Raw genomic sequence first — 22,825 nt, 5'->3', positions numbered from 1 at the left:
ATTTCTATCTCCCCCTAAAAAGCTACCTTCCTGACTTTCATGATGTGAGTTCTGTAATGGTATACTTGTTTTTCTTAATAGTTTTACCACTTTTCTCTAAAAATGATGGTTGTTTTTGAAGAAAATCATGCTGTATGTATTCTTTTATCATGTGCTTCTTGTGAGATTCTTACGTGTCTTATGTAGTATTGTCCATTTTCATGTTGAACAACTTGGGCTGTTGCCCGTTTTTAGCCCTTATTAACGATGCTGCTTTGAACATTCATATGTAATTTTTAATTATTGTTTTAGAGACAGGGTCTGGCTGTATTTCCCAGGCTATAAACTCCTGGTCTCAAGCGATCCTCCTGCCTCACCCTCCTGAGCAGCTGGTACTACGGGCACGTACTACCATGGTTGACTCATGTATTTGTTGTATATGTATGTTAATTTGTGGTATATACCTAGGAGGTAGTCAAAGAGTATATGTATCTTTACCTTTAATAAGTAGAGCCTAAATGTTACCTGGAATGTATAGTTTACAGTCTCACAGTAGTTGATGATAGTACATGTTGCTTCATTTTCTTGACCACAGTTCGGTTGCTATTGTCAGACTAGTCTTGCAGTTATGCAGCGCTGTCTCATTGTAGTTTTAAATTAGTATTTCCCTAAAGATTAAAGAAGCTGAATACCTTTGCATATTTTGTGGCTGTTTGGATTTCCTGTTTTGTAAAAGGCTTGTTTAAGCTTTTTATCCATTCTCCCATTTGGGTAGTCTCTCATTGATTTGATTTGTAGGAAAATTTTATATATTCTGGATGCTTTTCCTTTGGCGCATATGTGTGTGTATCCTCTTCCCTTCTGTGAGTTGTTTTTTCATTCTAATAATGGTATCTTCTGAAGAACAGATTTTTTTTAGTTGCTTTTAAAAAAGGTGTACAATGTGATTGATGATTTTATATATGTATACGTTGTGAAATGATTGCGACAAGTTAATTAACACATCTGTCACCTCACATAGTTGCCTTTTTTTGGTGGTGAGAACACTCAAGACTTATTTTCAGCAAATTTCAAGTATACAAAACAGTATTATTAACTATAGTCTCTGTGTTGTACATTAGATACTAACAACTTACTCATAATGGAAAGTTTGTGCCATTTGACTAACATCTCCCCACTTCTCGCAACTCCTAATCCCTGGCAACCATTCTTCTGCTCTTTCCTTGTGTGACTTTTTCTTTAGATTCCACGTATAAGATCATACAGTATTTATTTTTTCTGTGTTTGGCATATTTCACTTAGCATCCTTGTGTTGCACATGGCAGGATTTCCTTCTTTTTTTATATTCCATCATGTATACATACATTTTCTTTATCACTTGCTGGATATTAGATTGTCTACATATCTTGGATATTTTGAATAATTCTGCAGGGAGTGTTGAGGTACACGTATCTCTCTGAGGGACTGATTTCATTTTCTTTGGATATAAATTCAGAAGTGCAATTCCTGAGTCATATGGTACTTCTATTTTTAGTTATATTTTTAATTCTGTAATATTTTCCATAATAGCTATGCCAATTTACATTTCCATCAGCAGTGTACAGGTGTTCTGCCTTCTTCACATCCTGGCCAGCACTTGTTTACTGTTATCTTTTTGATAACAGCCATCCTAATAGGTGTGAGGTTATATCTTTTTTTTTTTTTGAGATGGGTCTTCTTGCTCTGTTGCTCAGGCTGGAGTGCAGTGGTGCGATCCTAGCTCACTGTAACCCCAGACTCCTGGGCTCAATGGATCCACCTGTCTCAGCCTCCTGAGTAGCTGGTACTACAGGTGTGTGCTTCCATGCCCGGCTAATTTTTTTTTGAGATGGAGTCTTGCTCTGTCGCCCAGGCTGGAGTTCAGTGGCGCGATCTCGGCTCACTGCAAGCTCCGCGCCCCCGCCCCGCCCCGTTCACACCATTCTCCTGCCTCAGCCTCCCGTGTAGCTGTGACTACAGGCGCCCACCACCACGCCCGGCTAATTTTTTTTCCTTTTTGTACTTTTAGTAGAGACGGGGTTTCACCATGTTAGCCAGGATGGTCTCGATTTCCTGACCTTGTGATCCGTCTGTCCCCGCCTCCCAAAGTGCTGGTGTGAGCCACTGCGCCTGGCCCCAGCTGAATTTTAAATTTTTAGTGGAGATGGGTCTTGCTATGTTGTCTAGGCTGGTGATAAATTCCTGGCCTCAAGCGATCTTCCTGCCTCATTGTGGTTTTGATTTGAATTTCCCTCATCATGAGTGATGTTGAGCTTCTGTTCATGTACTTGTTGCCCATTTGTCTGACTTCTTTGACAAATGTCTATTCAGGTCATTTGCCCAGCTTTTTTTTTTTTTTGGAGACGAAGTCTCACCCTGTCTCCCAAGCTGGAGTGCAATGGCATGATCTCGGCCCACTGCAACCTCCACCTCCTGGGTTCAAACGATTCTCCTGTCTCAGCCTCCCCAGTAGCTAGGATTACAGGCGCCCGCCATGATGCCTGGCTAATTTTTGTATTTTTCCTAGAGACAGGGTTTCATCATGTTAGCCAGGCTTGTCTCAAACTCCTGACCTCATGATCCGTCCACCTCGGCTTCCCAAAGTGCTGGGAATACAGGCATGAGCCACCGTGCCTGGCCTGCCCAGTTTTTAAATGTGTTTTTGTTTGTTTGTTTGTTTTGCTATTGAGTTGTATGAGTTCCTTATATATTTGGGATATTAATCTCTTACCACTTAGTGTAAAGTTTGTAAGCATTTTCTCCTGAAGGTTTCCACTTCATTTTGTTGATGGTTTCCTTTCCTGTGCAGAAGCCATTTAGTTTGATGTAGCCCACCTGTGTATTTCTGCGCTTGTTGCTTTTTTTTTTTTTTGATACAGAGTCTCTCTCTGTTAACACAGGCTGGAGTGCAGTGGCTCGATCTCAGCTCACTGCAAACTCCACCTTCTGAGATTGGGATCCCTCCTGAGCTGGGAATATAGGTGTGCGCCACCACGCCTGGCTAGTTTTTGTATTTGCAGTAGGGACAGGCTTTCACCATGTTGGTCAGGCTGATCTAGAACTCCTGACCTCATGATCCACCCACCTTGGCCTCCCAAAGTGCTGGGATTACAGGCATGAGCCACCGCACCCAGCCTGTTGCCTTTTCTTTTGGTGTCATATTCAAAATGTAATTGCCAAGACCAATGTCAAGATTTTTCCCTGTGTTTTTTTCTAGGAGTTTTGTGCTTTCTTTCTCTTTCTTTTTTTTTTGAGGCGGATTCTCGCTGTGTTGCCCAGGCTGGAGTGCAGTGGCACGATCTTGGCTCTCTGCAACTTCCGCCTCTAAGGTTCAAGCAGTTCTCCTGCCTCAGCTGCCTGAGTAGCTGGGATTACAGGTGCACACCACCACACCTGGCTAATTTTTATATTTTAAGTAGAGATGGGGTTTCACCATGTGAATTTTTTTTGGTATTTTTTTGTATTTGGCCAGGTTGGTCTCGAACTCCTGACCTCAGGTAATCTGCCCACCTCAGCCTCCCAAAGTGCTGGGATTACAGGTGTGAGCCACCGCACCCGGCCTGAGTTTTATGCTTTCAGTGTATTTCTTACATTTCGATTTTTAGTCACTTTCTAGTTAATTTTTGTGTATAGTATAAGACAAGGGTACAATTTCATTCTTTTGCATGTGGATATCCAGGTTTTCTAACGCCATTTATTGAAGACTATCCTTACCTCAGTGTTTTTGTTTTTGTTTTTTGAGACAGGGTCTTGCTCTGTTGGCCAGGCTGGAGTGCAGTGGCACCATCTCCACTCACTGCAACCTCCACCTCCTGGGTTCAAGCAATTCTCCCACTTCAGCCTCCTGAGTAACTGGGACTACAGGCACATGTGCCTGGCTATTTTTTGTATTTTTTGATGGAGATGGGGTTTCACCATTTTGGCTAGGCTGCTTCAGGGTGTATTTTTGGAGCTCTTGTCAAAAGATTAGTTGACCATATATGCATGGGTTTATTTCTAGGCTCTCTTTTCTATTCCCTTGGTGTATTTTTATGTCTGTACCATACTGTTTTGATTACTATAGCTTTGTACTATACTTTCAAATCAGGAAATGTCATGCCTTTTAAGCTTTGTTCTTCTTTCTCAAGATTGCTTTACCTATTTGGGGTCTTTTGTGGTTCTGTGTGAATTTTAGAATTTTTTTTCTGTTTTTGTGGAAAATGTCATTGGAATTTTGATGGAGATTGCATTAAATCTGTAGAGGTAGTATGGACATTTTAACAATATTCTTACTATCCATGGGAACATATTTTTAATGTTTATTTTTGTCTTCTCTAGTTTTTTCATCAGTGTCTTACAGTTTAAATATACAGATCTTTCTTTCTTTTTTTTTTTTTTTTTTTTTTGAGACGGAGTCTTGCTCTGTCGCCCAGGCTGGAGTGCAGTGGCGCAATCTCGGCTCACTGCAAGCTCCGCCTTCCGGGTTCACGCCATTCTCCTGCCTCAGCCTCCCCAGTAGCTGGGACTACAGGCGCCTGCCACCGCACCCGGCTAATTTTTTGTATTTTTAGTAGAGACGGGGTTTCACCGTGTTAGCCAGGATGGTCTCGATCTCTTGACCTTGTGATCCGCCCGTCTCGGCCTCCCAAAGTGCTGGGATTACAGGCGTGAGCCACCGCGCCCAGCCTAAATATACAGATCTTTCACCTCCTTTGTTAAATTTATTCCTAAGTATTTTATTCTTTTTGATGCTATTGTAAATAGGATTGTTTTTTTAACTTTTTTTGATAGTTAGTAAATAGAAATGCAACTAATTTTAGCATGTTGATTTTGTATTCTACAACTTTATTATATTTGCTTATTCTAACAGTTCTTTGGTTGAGTTAGGGTTTTTTCTCTCTTCTCTTTTTTTTTTTTTTTGAAACAGAGTCTCGCGCTGTTGCCTAGGCTAGAGTGCAGTGGCCTGCTCTTGGCTCACTGCAAGCTCCGCCTCCCAGGTTCGCACCATTCTCCTGCCTCAGCCTCCCAAGTAGCTGGGATTATAGGCACCTGCCACCATGCCCGGCTAATTTTTTTGTATTTTTAGTAGAGACGGGGTTTCACCAGTAAGGATGGTCTTGATCTCCTGACCTCGTGATCCGCCTACCCCAGCCTCCCAAGTAGCTGGGATTACAAGCGTGAGCCACCACGCCTGGCTACTTTTTAGTAGAGATAGGGTTTCACCACGTTGGCCAGACTGGTCTCGAATTCCTGACCTCAAGTAATCTGCTCACCTCGGCCTCCCAAAGTGCTGGGATTATAGGCATGAGCCACCGTGCCCGGCCCACCCTTCCTAGTTTTATTAGGCCCTATTTGTTCTTCTACCTCTTTCTGAGAATCTATTACACCCATTAACAAATCTACCACTTTCCTTAAAAGAGAAGTGTTACAGTTAGTGGCACCTTGGGGACTTAACATTTCACCTTACTGTGTGGAGTGTTTAGGCACTGACCTAGCTTCTGCAATGTAAAAATTTATCTGCCTGGCCAGGCGCAGTGGCTCACGCCTGTAATGCCAGCACTTTGGGAGGCCAAGGCTGGCGGATCACGAGGTCAGGAGATCGAGACCATTCAGGCTAATGATTTGTTTTATGCGACCACTAGAGCGGGCGCCAGAGGAAAAGGCAAGTAGGCAAGATAAAAAAGGAAACTTTATTACGTAGCCAATGTAAAGGAAGAGGAAGCGAGGTTCACCGGTCTCCCGCGGCGGAGGCCGAGGAAGTCGCTCCGGCGTTCTCGGACGAGGTTACTGGGTCCAGCGTAGGAGGAGGGGCCGAGGAAGTTCGCGCCCTGCCCCTTCCGGGAGCTGCTTTTATGTCCTGGGCCTGGGAGTGGGCGGGCAGTGGGCGGGACATAGGCGGGTCGGGGGCGGGGCGGCAGGCGCGGCTAGGTAGGTTTCGATTTTCTCCGTCAGACGTCAGACTGCGCCTGCGCCTGCGCAGTCAACCTGTGTCGTTCCCGGGCGCGGGAAAGTTGACAAGGAAGAACCCGGAAATGCGCCATTTAGTCCCTTTGTTCTTTTGTTCCCTCCCTCCCTCCGTCCAGACAGTTAACACGGCGAAATCCCATCTCTACTAAAAAAAAAAAAACACACAAAAAAATTAGCCGGGCGTGGTGGCAGGCGCCTGTAGTCCCAGCTACTCGGGAGGCTGAGGCAGGAGAATGGTGTGAACCTGGGAGGCGGAGTTTGCAGTGAGCTGAGATTGTGCCACTGCACTCCAGCCTGAGGGGCAGAGCAAGTCTCCCTCTCAAAAAAAAGAAAGGGAACACTCATTTACTGTCTTTATTACTGATTGTTCTTTTTGCTTATGTTGGATTACAAGACCGCATTTTTATTTTTTTCTTTATTTTTTATTTTTATTTATTTATTTTTTTGAGACGGAGTCTCACTCTCTCGCCCAGGCTGGAGTGCAGTGGCCGGATCTCAGCTCACTGCAAGCTCCGCCATCCAGGTTCACGCCATTCTCCTGGCTCTGCCTCCCGAGTAGCTGGGACTACAGGCCCCCGCCACCTCGCCCGGCTAGTTTTTTGTATTTTTTAGTAGAGACGGGGTTTCACTGTGTTCGCCAGGATGGTCTCGAGCTCCTGACCTCGTGATCCACCCGTCTTGGCCTCCCAAAGTGCTGGGATTACAGGCTTGAGCCACCGCGCCCAGCCTTATTTTTTTCTTAACGTAATTTTATTTGTTTAAACTTCCAGGAATTCTTCGTCTTTCCTTACGACCTTTCTATGTGTTTCATGACTTCTGTGGACTTTTTCTAATATTTATATTCTGTCCTTTCAGTGGGATTTTGGTGGGGAGAATGTCATTGTTTGGACTCATTTTGCCATCATGAACTATAAGTTGCAGTTTGTTTAGTGTTAGAGAATGCTTCAGAATTGTTGAATGATAGTGAATTTAATTAAACAATATAGAGTTTGTAATTTAATATACAGGGATTCTGCCACTAAATATTTGAGTTATCGCAAGCAGGTTTCTTAATTACTCAAAGTATTGACATCCTTATCTGCAAGATGAGGAATAGTAAATAAAATAAAGGGAATAATCATATCTGTCTCATAAGTTGGTCACAAGCATTATTTGAGATAATACATGTAAAGCTCTTAGTATAGAATCTGGTATACAGTGAGTATACTCAGTAAATGTTATTTGTTAAGTAGTGACTATTCAAAATAGTTATCTAAAAAACAAATCAAGCCGGGTGCGGTGTCTCATTGCCCATAATCCCAGCACTTTGGGAGGCCGAGGTAGGTGGATCACCCAAGGTCAGGAGTTTGAGACCAGCCTGACCAACATGGTGAAACCCCATCTCTACTAAAAATACAAAAATTTGCTGGGCTTGGTGTCAGGCGCCTGTAATAACAGCTACTTGGGAGTCAGGAGAATCGCTTGAACCCAGGAGGCAGAGGTTGCCCTCCAGCCTGGATGACAGAGTAAGACTCAGTCTAAAAAACAAAACAAAACAAAAAAATAAGGAACTTTTTCAGAAAGCCTTTTAGAAGAGATAGTAGTAAACAGATGCTCAGTGGCTGGCTAAATGATATCAAAACTCTTGAATCAAGACTGATTCCGGGCCAGGCGCAGTGGCTCACGCCTGTAATCCCAGCACTTTAGGAGGGCGAGACGGGCGGATCATGAGGTCAGGAGATCGACACCATCCTGGCTAACACGATGAAACCCCGTCTCTACTAAAAATACAAAAAAAAATTAGCTGGGCGTGGTGGCGGGCGCCTGTAGTCCCAGCTACTCAGGAGGCTGAGGCAGGAGAATGACGTGAACCCGGGAGGCAGAGCTTGCAGTGAGCCAAGAGCACGCCACTGCACTCCAGCCTGGGTGACTGAGCGAGACTCCGTGTCAAAAAAACAAAAACAAAAATAAAAAAGACTGATTCCGATTAAAAAAACCTCTTAACACATTCTTTCCTCTCAGTTTAGTTAGGACTAAGAGTTATGTAGCAGTAGTAAACCTATCCTGTAATAAATAGATTTCTCTTAGGATTGGTTTGATAGTTGTATTATAATTGTATTATTTATAAAATTAATTTATTAATGTATTCATTAATTAACCTAAGTCCTTTAGTAGTTTTCAGAATATTTTTCTCCAATTTTTTCTTATATTAATTTGAATGTTAACATGCTAATTCAGGGTTTGTTGCCATTTGTATCTTGACAGTGTATTACTGTTTATACTTGTAAGAGTAAAATATTTTATTTCTTATTACAGCGGAATGGCCAAAGACTATGACAGGTCTTCCCAGCACATCAGGAACAACTGCCAGTGTGGTCATCATAAGGGGCATGAAGATGTATGTAGCTCACGTAGGTGACTCAGGGGTGGTTCTTGGAATTCAGGATGACCCAAAGGATGACTTTGTCAGAGCTGTGGAGGTGACACAGGACCATAAGCCAGAACTTCCCAAGGAAAGAGAACGAATCGAAGGACTTGGTGGGAGGTAACATTCTGTTGTTTTCTCTTTCCTGTCTTGGTTCTAATTTAGTCCTTTTATACTTTACTAATAAAATTGACCTACTACTGTCCCTTTTATTGAAGTTACTTTCTTAGTATTACAGGTTTTTTAGTTTGTCTGATGTAGTACCCATGTATGTGCATTCATGTTTTTCTCATTATCATGAATTGATTGTTTTATTTCTGATAATGACTCTAATAGGAAATAATACCTCAGTGGGCCCCAAGGAAACAACACAATACAAGGTTTTACTGAAAACCTTTCACATGACTTTCAGAATCTAGACAGAACAGCTCTTGGAGTTCCAGAGTAGAACACTTTGAATCTGGCTGAGGGAAAAAGTTTAAGTTAGAATTAACTTTCAGCTTTTTTCATTGATTTCAGATTTACTGCAAACCTTTCCAATTATTATTTTTTTGTTTGAACTTAGTGTTTCAATGTGTAGGTAATTTGTAAACTAGGAACTGAAATTGATTTCAGTATTATATTTTTATAATTCAAACTTAAATGAAAGATTATTCTAAAAATCAAGAGAGTGAGTAACATGAGAAAATGTAAAAATTATCTCAATACTAATTTTTAAAAATTGAGGGTATGAGGCAAGTTGAGTAGAATCCAGTGTTTTCTAAATAATCGTTGTAACTAAAGCCTTCCCATGATATCATTACTTGCCTCCTCTTTCTTGCTTTTATTAAATCAAAATTGGTCTTTTGCAGAGAAATGACAAACTAAAGAAAATAATTAGCATCTGGCCAGGCACTGTGGCTCACGCCTATAATCCCAGCACTTTGGGAGGCTGAGGCGGGTGGATCACCTGAGGTCGGGAGTTCAAGACCAGCCTGACCAACATGGAGAAACCCCGTCTCTACTAAAACTACAAAATTAGCTGAGTGTGGTGGCACATGCCTGTAATCCCAGCTACTCCGGAGACTGAGGCAGGAGAATCACTTGAACCCAGGAGGCGGAGGTTGTGGTGAGCTGAGATTGCACCATTGCACTCCAGCCTGGGCAACAAGAGCAGAATGCCATCTCACAGAAGAAAAGAAAAGAAAAGAATTAGCGTCCTTAAACTATAAGGAGTTCAACAAATTAATACAGTACTAAAGTGTGAGGCTGGGCGCAGTGGCTCACACCTATAATCCTAGTACTTTGGGAGACTGAGACAGGTGGATTGCCTGAGCTCAGGAGTTTGAAACCAGCCTGGGGAACACGGTGAAGCCCCATCTCTGCTAAAGTACAAAAGAAATTAGCCAGGCGTGGCAGCGTGCGCCTGTAGTCCCAACTACTTGGGAGGCTGAGGCAAGAGAATTGCTTGAACCCAGGAGATGGAGGTTGCAGTGAGCCGAGATTGCGCCACTGCACTCCAGCCTGGGCGACAGAGTGAGACTCTGTCTCTTAAAAAAATAATAATAATAAATAAAATAAAGTACTGAAGTGCATGGCACCCTGGATAGGTGGATAAAGGAGAGAAAGTTTGAACAACAAAAAAATGCAAAACAGTAGTAAACATTTGGAGAAATAAAAGTTAAACATTAAAATGAAACTCCATTTCCTGTTGTTAGATTAGCAAAGATAAAAAAAAAACCGATTCCTCTCAATATTTTTGTTGAAATGGTTACCCTCTTGATAAGATTATAAATTGGTCTGTAATCCCAGCACTTTGGGAGGCCAAGGTGGGTGGATCACGAGGTCAGGAGTTCGAGACCATCCTGGCTAACACGGTGAAACCCCGTCTCTACTAAAAAATACAAAAAATTAGCTAGGCGTGGTGGTGGCGCCTGTAGTCCCAGCTACTTGGGAGGCTGAGGCAGGAGAATGGCGGGAACCCGGGAGGCGGAGCTTGCAGTGAGCCAAGATCGCGCCACCAGAGATGGCGTCACCGCACTCCAGCCTGGGCGACAGAGCCAGACTTCGTCTTAAAAAAAAAATAGGCCGGGCGCGGTGGCTCAAGCCTGTAATCCCAGCACTTTGGGAGGCCGAGACGGGCGGATCACGAGGTCAGGAGATCGAGACCATCCTGGCTAACACGGTGAAACCCCGTCTCTACTACAAAAAAAAAAAAAACTAGCGGGGCGCAGTGGCGGGCACCTGTAGTCCCAGCTACTCGGGAGGCTGAGGCAGGAGAATGGCGTGAACCTGGGAGGTGGAGCTTGCAGTGAGCTGAGATCCGGCCACTGCACTCCAGCCCGGGCGACAGAGCAAGACTCCGTCTCCAAAAAAAAAAAATAAATAAAAATAAATTAGTACTACCTATATAGAAAATAATATATACCAGTAGCTTTAAATGTTTCGGGAATCTATTCTAAAGAAGAAATCTGAACTGTGGACAAAAATATCTGAATAGAGTTATTGATTGCAGCAGTTTTAATGACTGTTAAAGACCGGAAGTAACTTGAAGGCCCAACAGCTAGAGAATGGTTAAGTATATTTAGCAACATATTCATATTAAAATATTATTAATTAAATTATTAATAAATTAATTCATACTTAAAAATAACATTTATAGATAAGTTTATAAAACTCATGGTGTTTTGAAATTTTTCCAAGTAAAGGTAGAGTAATTTGAACTCCCATGTATATGGGGAAGGTTTAATGATATGAGAAAATGTTTATGGTCACAAAAAAGCAGGATATAAAATTATATTTCTAGTGTTACTTCAGCAATGCAGAGACATGGGAATAAGATAAATATTGTAAATTTTTATAAACGAGTGGTGAGATTTTATACCACACGTTTATTTTTATTTTTATTTATTTTTTTTGAGACAGAGTCTCACACTGTCGCCCAGGCTGGAGTGCAGTGGCGCGATCTCAGCTGACTGCCAGCTCCGCCGGCCGTTTCACGCCATTCTTCTGCCTCAGCCTCGTGAGTAGCTGGTACTACAGTCGCCCGCCACCACGCCCGGCTAATTTTTTTGTATTTTTAGTAGAGACGGGATTTCACCGTGTTAGATAGGATCGTCTGGTTTCAGTAATGTTTTAATTTGAATTTATCTTATGAGAAATGTTGAATCTTTTTATATATTTAAGAGCCATTTATATTTTTTTTCTGTATTTCTTTTTATTCATTTTGGGGGATTGTTGTTAGCCATTTTTTCCCCCACATTAATGTGTAGGGGCTAGCTGTACATTAAAGAAATTAGTCTAATGTATGTGATGTGAATTTTAGATATTGTTTCCACAGTTTGTCTTTGATTATGCTCCTGGAACTTTTTCCACGTGAAAGTTTCTTTTAATGCAGTTAAATTTATTAGTCTCTTCTGTTACAACTTTTTGGGTTTTATGCTATACACACAGTGAAGCTTTTTAATAAAGTCTGCTATATATACTTTCTTTTAGTACAGCAGGGATATTTTTGGTCTTAGAAACCCTGTTTGTTCATTCTGTTTGCTTTTTCATTTTTGAGACATGATCTCCCTCTGTTGCCCAGGCTGCAGTGCAGTAGCACGATCATGGCTCACTGCAACCTCAAGTGATCTTCTCATGTCAGTCTCTTGAGAGCTGGGACTACAGGTGCATGTGTGCCACCATGCCAGCTAATTTTCTTTTTCTTTTTCTTGAGACAGAGTCTTGCCCTGTTGCCCAGGCTGGAGTGCAATGGTGCGATCTCCATTCACTGTAACCTCCGCCTCCCAGGTTCAAGCGATTCTCCTGCCCCAGCCTCCTGAGTAGCTGGGATTATAGGCACCTGCCACCACGGTGTAGCTTTAGTATAAAGACAGGAGTTCACCATGTTGGCCAGGCTGGTCTCGAACACCTGACCTCAGGTGATCCGCCTTCCTCGGCCTCCCAAAGTGCTGGGATTACAGGCACAAGCCTCCGCACCCGGCCTCTTTTTCTTAAGAAAAGAAAACGAAAAACTCAGCCGGGCATAGTGGCTCCCGCATGTCTCCCAGCACTTTGGGAGGAGGTCAGGAGTTCGAGACCAGCCTGGCCAACATTGTGAAACCCAGTCTGTACTAAAGATACAAAAAATTAGCCGGGTGTAGTGGCATGTGCCTGTAATCCCAACTACTTGGGCGGTTTGGGCAGTAGAATCTCTTGAACCTGGGAGGCAGAGGTTGCAGTGAGCCGAGATCACACCATTGCACTCCAACCTGGGCAACATGGCGAGACTCCGTCTCAAAAAAAGAAAAAAAGTCTTTTTTGGAGAGACAAGGTCTCACTATGTTGCCTAGGCTGGTCTCAAACACTGCTCTTGCCTTGTTAATTCATCTAAAAATAGCAATTATAAACCCATTATGTATTAACTAAAGAACATTTTAAATGGAAAAAAAGCTATTTGCCAAAACATTTAGTGAGAGGAGTGTCATTGTTTTAGTTTTGCAAGTGTTTTTAATGTCTGACTTAATAGGTGACAGAGTCTCATCTTCTACATTCAGTCTGTTGTGATATGTTATTTTGGTTGCAGTAGATGAAATAAATCTGGTCTTATATATAGTTGGAAAATGGAGGATTTATTTAGTCTCGCTCTGTTGCCCAGGCTGGAGTGCAGTGGTGGGATCTGGGCTCACTGCAACCTCCACCTCCCGGGTTCAAGCAATTCTCCTGCCTCAGCCTCTTGAGTAGCTGGGATTACAGGTGCACATCACCATGCCCAGCTAATTTATGTATTTTTTTTTTTTTTTGAGGTGGAGTCTCACTCTGTCGCCCGGACTGGAGTGCAGTGGCCGGATCTCAGCTCACTGCAAGCTCCGCCTCCCGGGTTTACGCCATTCTCCTGCCTCAGCCTCCCGAGTAGCTGGGACTACAGGCGCCCGCCACCTCGCCCGGCTAGTTTTTGTATTTTTAGTAGAGATGGGGTTTCACCGTGTTAGCCAGGATGGTCTCGATCTCCTGACCTCGTGATCCGCCCGTTTCGGCCTCCCAAAGTGCTGGGATTACAGGCTTGAGCCACCGCGCCCGGCCTAATTTATGTATTTTTAGTAGAAATGGGATTTCACCATTTTGGTCAGGCTGGTCTTGAACTCCTGACCTCGTGATCTGCCTGCCTGTGCCTCCCAAAGTGCTAGGATTACAGGTGTGAGCCAAGGCGCCAGGGAGGAGTACTTTGCTCACTTCTCTGTAAATGTTTGTCTTTATGTTGGGCACGGTGGCTCACGCCTGTGATCTCAGCACTTTGGGAGGCTGAGGCAGGTTGGTCACGAGGTTAGGAGATCGAGACCATCCTGGCTAACGTGGTGAAACCCTGTCTCTACTGAAATACAAAAAAAAATTAGCCAGGCATGGTGGCGGGCGTCTGTAGTCCCAGCTACTAGGGAGGCTGAGGCAGGAGAATGGTGTGAGCCTGGGAGGTGGAGGTTGCAGTGAGCTGAGATCATACCACTGCACTCCAGCCTGAGCAACTGAGCAAGACCCTGTCTACAAAACATAAATAAACAAATAAAATAAATATGTAAGTGTTTGTCTTTGATGCTGTTTGAAACACAAGAAATGATAGTTTCTTTAAGGATTGTAGTATGGTATCTGAAACTTTATTAATGAACTTTGCATATTCTTACATTAACATCCATTAGTCAGTTAATGAAGACATTGGTTGGATTGATTTTTTTTTTTTTTTTGAGACTGAGTTTTGCTCTTGTTGCCCAGGCTGGAATGCAGTGGCGTGATCTTGACTCACTGCAACCTCTGCCTCCCGGGTTCAAATGATTCTCCTGCCTCAGCCTCCCGAGTAGCTGGATTACAGGCATGCACCACCACACCCAGCTCATTTTGTATTTTTAGTAGACGCAGGGTTTCACAAACTCCCGACCTCAGGCAATCCGCCTGCCTTGGCCTCCCAAAGTGCTGGGATTACAGGTGTGAGCCACCGCACCGGGCCCTGAATTGAATGCTTTTTAAAAATCCCTGCATAATTAAAAAAAAATTAATAGACTTTAATTTTAAGAGTACTTTTAGATTCACTCCAAAATTGAGTGGGAAGCACAGGATTCTCATATATGCTCCGCCCTATCCCCCACCTCCCAGGCTTCCCCACTATCAACATCCTTCTCCAGAGTGTTTGTTATAATCAATCAGTTAACATACCATTGACATACTTACATTGACATGCCTACATTGACATACATTGTCAATGACATACCTACATTGACCTACATTGACATAACTACATTGACATACCATTATCACCCAGTGTCCATAGTTTACATTAGGGTTCACTCTGGGTGTTACACATTTTATGGGTTTTGACAAATATGTCATCACATGTATCCACCATTATAGTATCATGCAGATTAGTTTCATCACCCTAAGAGTCCTCTGTACTATGCCTATTCATCCCTCCCCCACTTACTCCTGGTAACCACTGCTCTTTTTACTGCCTTCATAATTTTGCTTTTTCCAGAATGTCATATAGTTGGAACCATATAGTATGTAGCCCCTATGCATGACTTTTTAATATATGCATTTATTGTTTGTAATATACTGGTACACTGAATTATACAGATCTTGCAAATATTGACACTTTTTATTATACTGTATCATATCCAGTCATGCAGCCTCTCAAAAAACTCCACTGTATACATGTGGTCTTAGTAGTATTATGAAAAAAAAAAAAATAGACCTTGGAGACACCTTGAAAAAGTCTTTAGCAACCTGCCAGGATCCCCTAAACCACATTTTGAGAACCACTTTGCCAGTTCTCATATGGTTTCATCATCTTTTATATTTTAATCTTTAATCCTTCTGGAATTTTAAGATCTAAGCTATGTAGTAAATAGACAAGTTAACCTTTTTTCTAGATGACTGCTAGTAGCGACTTGAATAATTATATATCTTTTCATTACTGAGTAGCAGGGTGACCAGGCTTAAGACCCTTCTTCAGTGGGAAGATGACCTTGAATTTACCCTCTCCTTGTATTTCTCTAGTTAAGATAAATGTGAAATATCACCTCTGTTATTAGACAGCATTGCTTATTATAGAATGATCCCTGAATGGAATTGCATCTTGGTAGGGAAGTCGTTGAATGGAGTATACATTTCTATTCGGAAGCACAGACCTTGGCTTGTATGCATGCAGTTTGTCTTGTGTAGGGACAAAGAAACTATAGTCATGTGCTATTTATTACATTGGTTTCTGTGGCACATGAAGCTTACCTAAGCTAAGCTAGACCCTGTCGTCTTGCTTACAACTGAGCCATCACTTGGGAGATGAAAAAATGGCTCTGGCTGTCTGAATCACTGCTGAAGACAACATCCTTGAAGTTGCTATGGTGGCATACTGTATTTCTTGCCCAGTATCCTGCAAAGTTAGATGAACCACCTTTCAAGCTATATTCTATTTGATCCTGTCACTGTGAAGGTCAGAATATATCTGACACCTCTGCTGGTTGTCATGCTAAGTGGGCTTTGCAGATTATAAACAGAATTCGTCCACATATTTGGGTCTTTTCTGGACTATAATTTTTTCCTGCTTATTTACCAGTATTATAATTTTTAAAACTGAGACTTTATTATAATTTTAAATATTGGTAGGCCTGATTCCTTCTCATTAATCTTGCTTTTAAAAAATACTTTTCTTGGGGCCGGGCACAGTGACTTACGCCTGTAATCCCAGCACTGTGGGAGCCTGAGGTGGGTGGATCACCGGAGATCAGGAGCTTGAGACCAGCCTGGCCATCATGGCAAAACCCCCTCTCTACTAAAAATACAAAAAAATTATCCAGGCATAGTGGCACGTACCTGTAATCCCAGCTACTTGGGAGGCTGAGGCAGGAGAATCTCTTGAACCTGGGAGGCGGAGGTTGCAGTGAGCCAAGATCATGCCACTGCACTCCAGCCTGCCCAACAGGAGTGAAAACGTGAAAACCCTGTCTCAAAAAAAAAAAAAAGAAATAAAGCAGCTGGCTGTGGCACCTGTAATCCTAGCGCTTTGGAGGCCAAGATGGGAGGATCACTTGAGGTTAGAAGTTTGAGACCAGCCTGTTCAACATAGTGGGACCTCCATCTCTATGTAAAAATTTTTTTTTATAATTATAAATAAATGAACAAAAAAGGAAATAATTATTTTCTACAGAAGAAATTACCCTTTTGTGTTTTAAAAATATCTTTAACTATTCTTTTTTTTTACTTGAATTTTAAAATTATATTTTATTTGATTTTAATAACATTTTTAGAAAGAGTTTTTTGGCTTTATTACCAAAAACACCATCTGGACAGTTGGGCAGATACTCTGCTATTTTGGAGCAGGTAACTTTCTGCAAAAATTGAGCTATTTTATTATAAGTTATTTCATTGCTTCCCTCTGTCCCGGCCGAGGCAACAGGCCAGCATTTTGTTTTTCCAGCCTTCTGTTGCTGCTCAGTCAGTTCTCTGCATGTCAGGCTGTTCCTTTTTACATGCCTTTTAATCATATAGGACAACAACAGGGAGTACAGTAAAAGCATCTTTTATTGACATTGCTTTGGTTTTTTGTTGCTAGATCTGAAAACTTCTATGTTTTAACCGGTGTCATTATTTGTCTTTTTGTTTCTCAGAAACACAGATCATAGTATCTTTGAATATTTAGTGTTGAGAGAGCTGCTCGTCTAGTTATGTTAGAAGTAGCTACTGTAAATTATTTAGGTACTAAGCCTTACCTTGTAGGGAGAAGGTTTAGCAAAGAATAATAGAGCTTTAAGATGGTATTAAGACAGAATGTTGGCATCTTATAACTCTTGTGTTTCATGGATTCTTGTGAATGGCAAATTTAGTCTTTGCTGTTGACTTTTGAGGATCATCATTGAAGAAAGCTTAATGTAACAAAATGAATGCCTTTGATATTTTAACTCTTGTTATGATCAACCTGTTGATATCAGAACTTATTTAAACTAGTTATTGGCTGGGCATGGTGGCTCACGCTTGTAATCCCAGCACGTTGGGAGGCCCGGATGGGAGGATGGCTTGAGACTAGCCTGGCAAACATAGGGAGATCCATTCTCTACAAAAATATTACATGCCTGTGGTCCCTGCTGTTTGGGAAGCTGAGGTGGGAGGATCACTTGAGCCTGGGAAGTCAAAGCTGTGGGGAACCACGATCATACCACTGCACTGCAGCCTGGGCAACAGAATGACAGACACCCTGTCTCAAAACAAAATGAAAACTAGTTCTCAAAAGGGATGGTAGGCTGGGCATGGTGGCTTATACCTGTAAGACCAGCCCTTTGGGAGGCTGAGGCAGGCACATCACTTGAGGCCAGGAGTTTGAGACTAGCCTGGCCAACATGGTTAAACCCCATCTCTACTAAAAATAAAAAAATTAGCCAGGCATGGTGGCGGGTGCCTGTAATCCTAGCTTCTCAGGAAGCTGAGGCTGCAGTGAGTCAAGATCATACCACTGCACTCCAGCCTGGGTAACAGAGCAAGACTGTCTCCAAAAAAAAAAAAAAAAAAAAAGAGGGGGGATGGTAAATGAGCAACTTTCTGGAATTTGTATTCTTTGTTAATACCCACAATGTTTTCTGGTCATTCTCTACTTGTTTCAGTTCTCCTCTGGACTGTTCAGTATACTCAACACTAGCCACAAATGGCTGTTTAAATTAATAAAAATTAAATTAAAAAAATCAATTCCCATTTGAAGTAAAGCTCATTTTGGTCATGCCGGGCAGAGTTTGAGAGACCATCTCTAATGTTTTGATTATCAGTGTTTTTTCCTAAATAACTAATCATATTTCCAAGTTTTAGGCATTTCTGTTGCTCCTATGATGCATTTTTAGGAGGGTTTTCTTACTCTTGTAACTCCCCAATCTACATGTCTGCAGTTGATCTATTTCCCAAAGTCTAGTCTCACACTTTGAATTACAGAAATACCTAAATATATAGTATTTTCTGTATATTGCTGAAGTCATATTAAAACTGCCAGCCTGGGCAACAAGGTGAAAATCCGTTTCTACAAACAAAAACAACCCCCCCCACCCCACAAAACCCACAACAATTAGTTGGGCCTGGTGGCACATGCCTGTAGTCTCGGCTACTTAGGAGACTGAGGTGGGAGGATCAGTACAGCACAAGAGGAGGTCAAGGCTGCAGTGAACCATGAGTGCACCACTGCACTCTACCCTGGGCGACAAGAGTGAGACCCTGTACCAAAAAACAAAAAACAGGCCAGGCACCGTTGCTCATGCCTATAATCCCAGCACTTTGAAGGCTGAGGTGGGAAGATGGCTTAAGCCCAGGACCAGCCCGGGCAACATAGTGAGACCCCGTCTCCTCAAAAAAGAAAAAATAAGCCAGGCGTGGTGGCTCCCAGCACTTTGGGAGGCTGAGGTCAGGAGTTCAAGACCAGCCTGGCCAACGTGGTGAAACCCCATCTCTACTGAAAATACAAAAATTAGCAGGCGTGGTAGTGCAGGCCTGTGGTTCCAGCTACTCAGGAGGCTGAGGCAGAAGAATCGCTTGAACCCAGGAGGCAGAGGTCGCAGTGAGCTGAGGTTGTGCCACTGTACTCCAGCCTGGACAACAAGAGCAAAACTCCATCTCAAAATAAATTAAATAAATAAGTAAAAATAAACAAAAAAACTGGCCGGGCACAGTGGCTCACGCCTGCAGTCCCATCACTTTGGGAGGCTGATGTGGGCGGATCACCTGAGGTCGGGAGTTCGAGACCAGCGTGGCCAACATGTTGAAACCCCATCTCTGCTAAAAATACAAAAAGTAGCCAGGCATGGTAGTGTATGCCTGTAATCCAAGCTACTCGGGAGGCTGGGGCAGGAGAATCGCTTAAACCCAGGAGGCGGAGGTTGCGGTGAGCTGAGATCACGCCATTGCACTCCAGCCTGGGCAACAGAGTGAGACTCCGTCTCAAAAAAAAAAGAAAAGAAAAAAAAGCAACCAACCAACAACAACAAAAATTAAAACTGAAGTTCTGCTATGTTTCCCCATCCTCAACATAAACACTCAGAACTCTATAACCTTTCCTTTTTAATTACTTATATCACGATTTAATCCCTGTTTATTTATTTATTTATTGAGGCAGTCTCACTCTGTCATCCAGGCTGGAGTGCAGGGGTGCGATCTTGGCTCACTGCAGCCTCTGCCTCCCATGTTCAAGCAATTCTCTCTCCACTTAGATAAGGTCTTCTGTCATCCCCCAATTGTTTACTAATTAGGTAACTTTGCTTTTTTTTTGACATGATATTTATACTCACTTTTTTTTTTTTTTTTCTTTTTTTTTTGAGAGGGAGTCTTGCTCTGTCGCCCAAGCTGGAGTGCAGTGGCCGGATCTCAGCTCACTGCAAGCTCCGCCTCCCGGGTTTACGCCATTCTCCTGCCTCCGGAGTAGGTGGGACTACAGGCGCCCGCCACCTCGCCTGGCTAGTTTTTTGTATTTTTAGTAGAGACGGGGTTTCACCGTGTTAGCCAGGATGGTCTCGATCTCCTGACCTCGTGATCCGCCCGTCTCGGCCTCCCAAAGTGCTAGGATTACAGGCTTGAGCCACCGTGCCCGGCTATACTCACTTTTCTTCACATTACATTCATTTGGTTATACTGCCTGTTCCAGTAATCTCAACATTTTCTGCTTTGAATCCACCCTAATTCCTCTCTGAACAGGAATTTTAGCTTATGTATCTTTGTATTTGAAACACGTAAGACATTATTTCGTAATAATGTAGTCTTCTTTTATTAGTAATTTAATATACTGAGCTAACTTATTGTTGTATTTTAATCATTTAGATTATTTATGTGAACTCTATTTATTTTTAGTGTGATGAACAAGTCTGGGGTGAATCGTGTAGTTTGGAAACGACCTCGGCTCACTCACAATGGACCTGTTAGAAGAAGCACAGTTATTGACCAGATTCCTTTTCTGGCAGTAGCAAGAGCACTTGGTAAGTAGGACTTAATTTGGTGAAATTATATTGAATTTTGTACAATGTATGGTGGCAAAATAAAAAAGGAAACTGAGAACCCTTACATGGCATATAGTGAGGGTAGCGATATCATGATACTCTGTTAAATGCTTTAGAACCTAATAGAAGCCATGCATGGTGGCTCACGCTTATAGTCCCAGCACTTTGGGAGGCTCAGATGGGCAGATCACTTGAGGTCAGGAGTTTGAGACCAGCCTAGTCAACATAGTGAAACAGCATCCTCACTAAAAATACAAAAATTAGCTGGGCATAGTGACGTGTACTATGTCCCAGCTACTCAGGAGGCTGAGACAGGAGAATTGCTTGAACCCAGGAGGCAGAGGTTGCAGTGATCGCACCACTGCACTCCAGCCTGGGTGACAGGGCAAGACTCAAAAAAAAAAAAAAGCCTAATTGAAGGGAAGGTTTAGGTATATATTTCACTGACAGTTGCCCTTTGTTCACGAGTCATGTTCAGTGTTTTGCTAATTTCTATCTGTGTTTAGGGAAGTATATGCATGTCTAGGCTTAATGTTAACCCTTGAAACTATTTTTAAATATCCCATTCTACTTTAGCCCTTTAAGTCCTCCTGAGAGCCTTCAAAATCTCTTTTTTCTTTAGTTAGCAAAGTAAAATAAGTATGAAAAAAATAGTTATATTTCTGGTCTACCTGGCTTTGGAAAGAAGGCTAGAGAATGATACCTATTAAGGTGTCTTACCTTGGCTATGCTAGAGGGGGTAGTTTTTCCCAAAGACAGTGTCTCGGAGAAAACGCACATTTTTTTTTTTTTTTTTTTTTTTTTTGAGACGGAGTCTCGCTCTGTCGCCCAGGCTGGAGTGCAGTGGCCGGATCTCAGCTCACTGCAAGCTCCGCCTCCCGGGTTCACGCTATTCTCCTGCCTCAGCCTCCCGGAGTAGCTGGGACTACAGGCGCCCGCTACCTCGCCCGGCTAGTTTTTGTATTTTGTTAGTAGAGACAGGGTTTCACCGTGTTAGCCAGGATGGTCTCGATCTCCTGACCTCGCGATCCGCCCATCTCGGCCTCCCAAAGTGCTGGGATTACAGGCTTGAGCCACCGCGCCCGGCCTGTTTATTTTTATTTTATGAGACAGGATCTTGTTCTGTTATTCAGGCTGGATTGCAGTGGCATGATGACAGCTCACTGCAACCTCTACCTCCCAGGCTCAAGCGATCCTCCCACCTCAGCTTCCCAAGTAACTGGGACTACAGGCGTGAGCCACCACGCCTGGCTAATTTCTTCTTTTTTGAGGAGATGGAGTCTCACTATGTTGCCTGGGCTGGACCTGGGCTTAAGCCATCCTCCTACCTTGGCCTCCCAAAGTGCTGGGATTATAGGCATGAGCCACCACACCCAGCACAACTACTATATGTATTAATAATTTGTTTCCAATGTGAAACTAGTTTTCTTCTTCTACACCCTGACTGGTGGACTTTTATGTTATATCCAAGCATTTGCTATTATGAAAAATACTGCAATAAATATTTCCTTATGTACACATATGAGATTTCTTTCTTTTTTTTTTTTTTGAGACAGAGTTTTATTCTTGTTACCCAGGCTAGAGTGCAATGGTATGATCTCGGCTCACTGTAACCTCTGCCTCCTGGGTTCAAGCGATTCTTCTGCCTCAGCCTCCTGAGTAGCTGGGATTACAGGTACGCGGCACCACGCCTGGCTAATTTTGTATTTTCAGTAGAGACGGGGTTTCTCTATGTTGGTCAGAGTGGTCTTGAACTCCTGACCTCAGGTGATCTGCCCGCCTCGGCCTCCCAAAGTACTGGGATTACAGGTGTGAGCCACTGTACCTGGCAAGATTTCTTTAAGATACATAACTAGAAATGGAATTTCTGGGTCATAGTATGTTACTTACCAACTGTTTTTGTGTCGTCGACACTCATACAAGATGATAATATTTCTACAGTAAGCAGAGGAGGTAACTAACTTGGACTGAGGTAACTAACTGTAACTAACTTGGACTGAGGTAACTAACTTGGATGCTCTAGCCACTGAGGACCCACCCTGCTGCCCCTAGGCCATACTCATCCAAGGAATACCAGTTGGGAGACTCAATTCAGAGATATCTACATGTTTAGTTTTATTAGGTATTGCTAAATTTCTTCCCAAAGTGATTATCCCAGGTTATTACATTCCTGCTGTATTAATTATCTATTGCTATATAATCAAATACTCCCACACTTAGGAGTTTAAAACATTTTTTATGTACACAGCTTCTCTGGCTCAGTAACCCAGGGGTGACTTAACTGGATAGTTCTGGCTCAGGGTCTCTTGTGTAGCTGTAATCAAGATGTCATTAATCATCTGAAGCCTTCAGTGGGGTTGGAGCATCTACTTGTAAGACAGCTCACTGAGTAAGCTGGCTTGGCAGTAGGCTTCAGTTTCTTGCTTTGCCGGCCTCTACATAGAGTTGCTTGAATGTGCCTTCATCACATGGCAGCTGGCTTCCTTAGAGCAAGTGATCATAAAAAGACATTTTGACT

The 22,825-nt window shown here is 42.7% G+C and overlaps 1 protein-coding gene across 1 annotated transcript in view; it reads left to right on the top strand.

Moving 5' to 3' along the window:
* PPM1D (protein phosphatase, Mg2+/Mn2+ dependent 1D) overlaps positions 1-22,825 on the top strand; it is a 69,671-nt gene that overhangs the window by 18,311 nt on the left and 28,535 nt on the right. Inside the window, exons 2-3 of the mRNA XM_033183772.1 lie at positions 8,239-8,467; positions 20,162-20,286. Coding sequence (XP_033039663.1) covers positions 8,239-8,467; positions 20,162-20,286 — 354 coding nt within the window. The remainder of the gene's footprint in view (positions 1-8,238; positions 8,468-20,161; positions 20,287-22,825) is intronic.

Source organism: Trachypithecus francoisi, unplaced genomic scaffold (genome assembly GCF_009764315.1).
Source record: "Trachypithecus francoisi isolate TF-2019V2 unplaced genomic scaffold, Tfra_2.0 Lachesis_group20, whole genome shotgun sequence".
NCBI classification, from domain to species: Eukaryota; Metazoa; Chordata; class Mammalia; order Primates; family Cercopithecidae; genus Trachypithecus; species Trachypithecus francoisi.
Note: the sequence above shows the minus strand (reverse complement) of the source record. Positions and strands in the feature narration are given on the sequence as shown.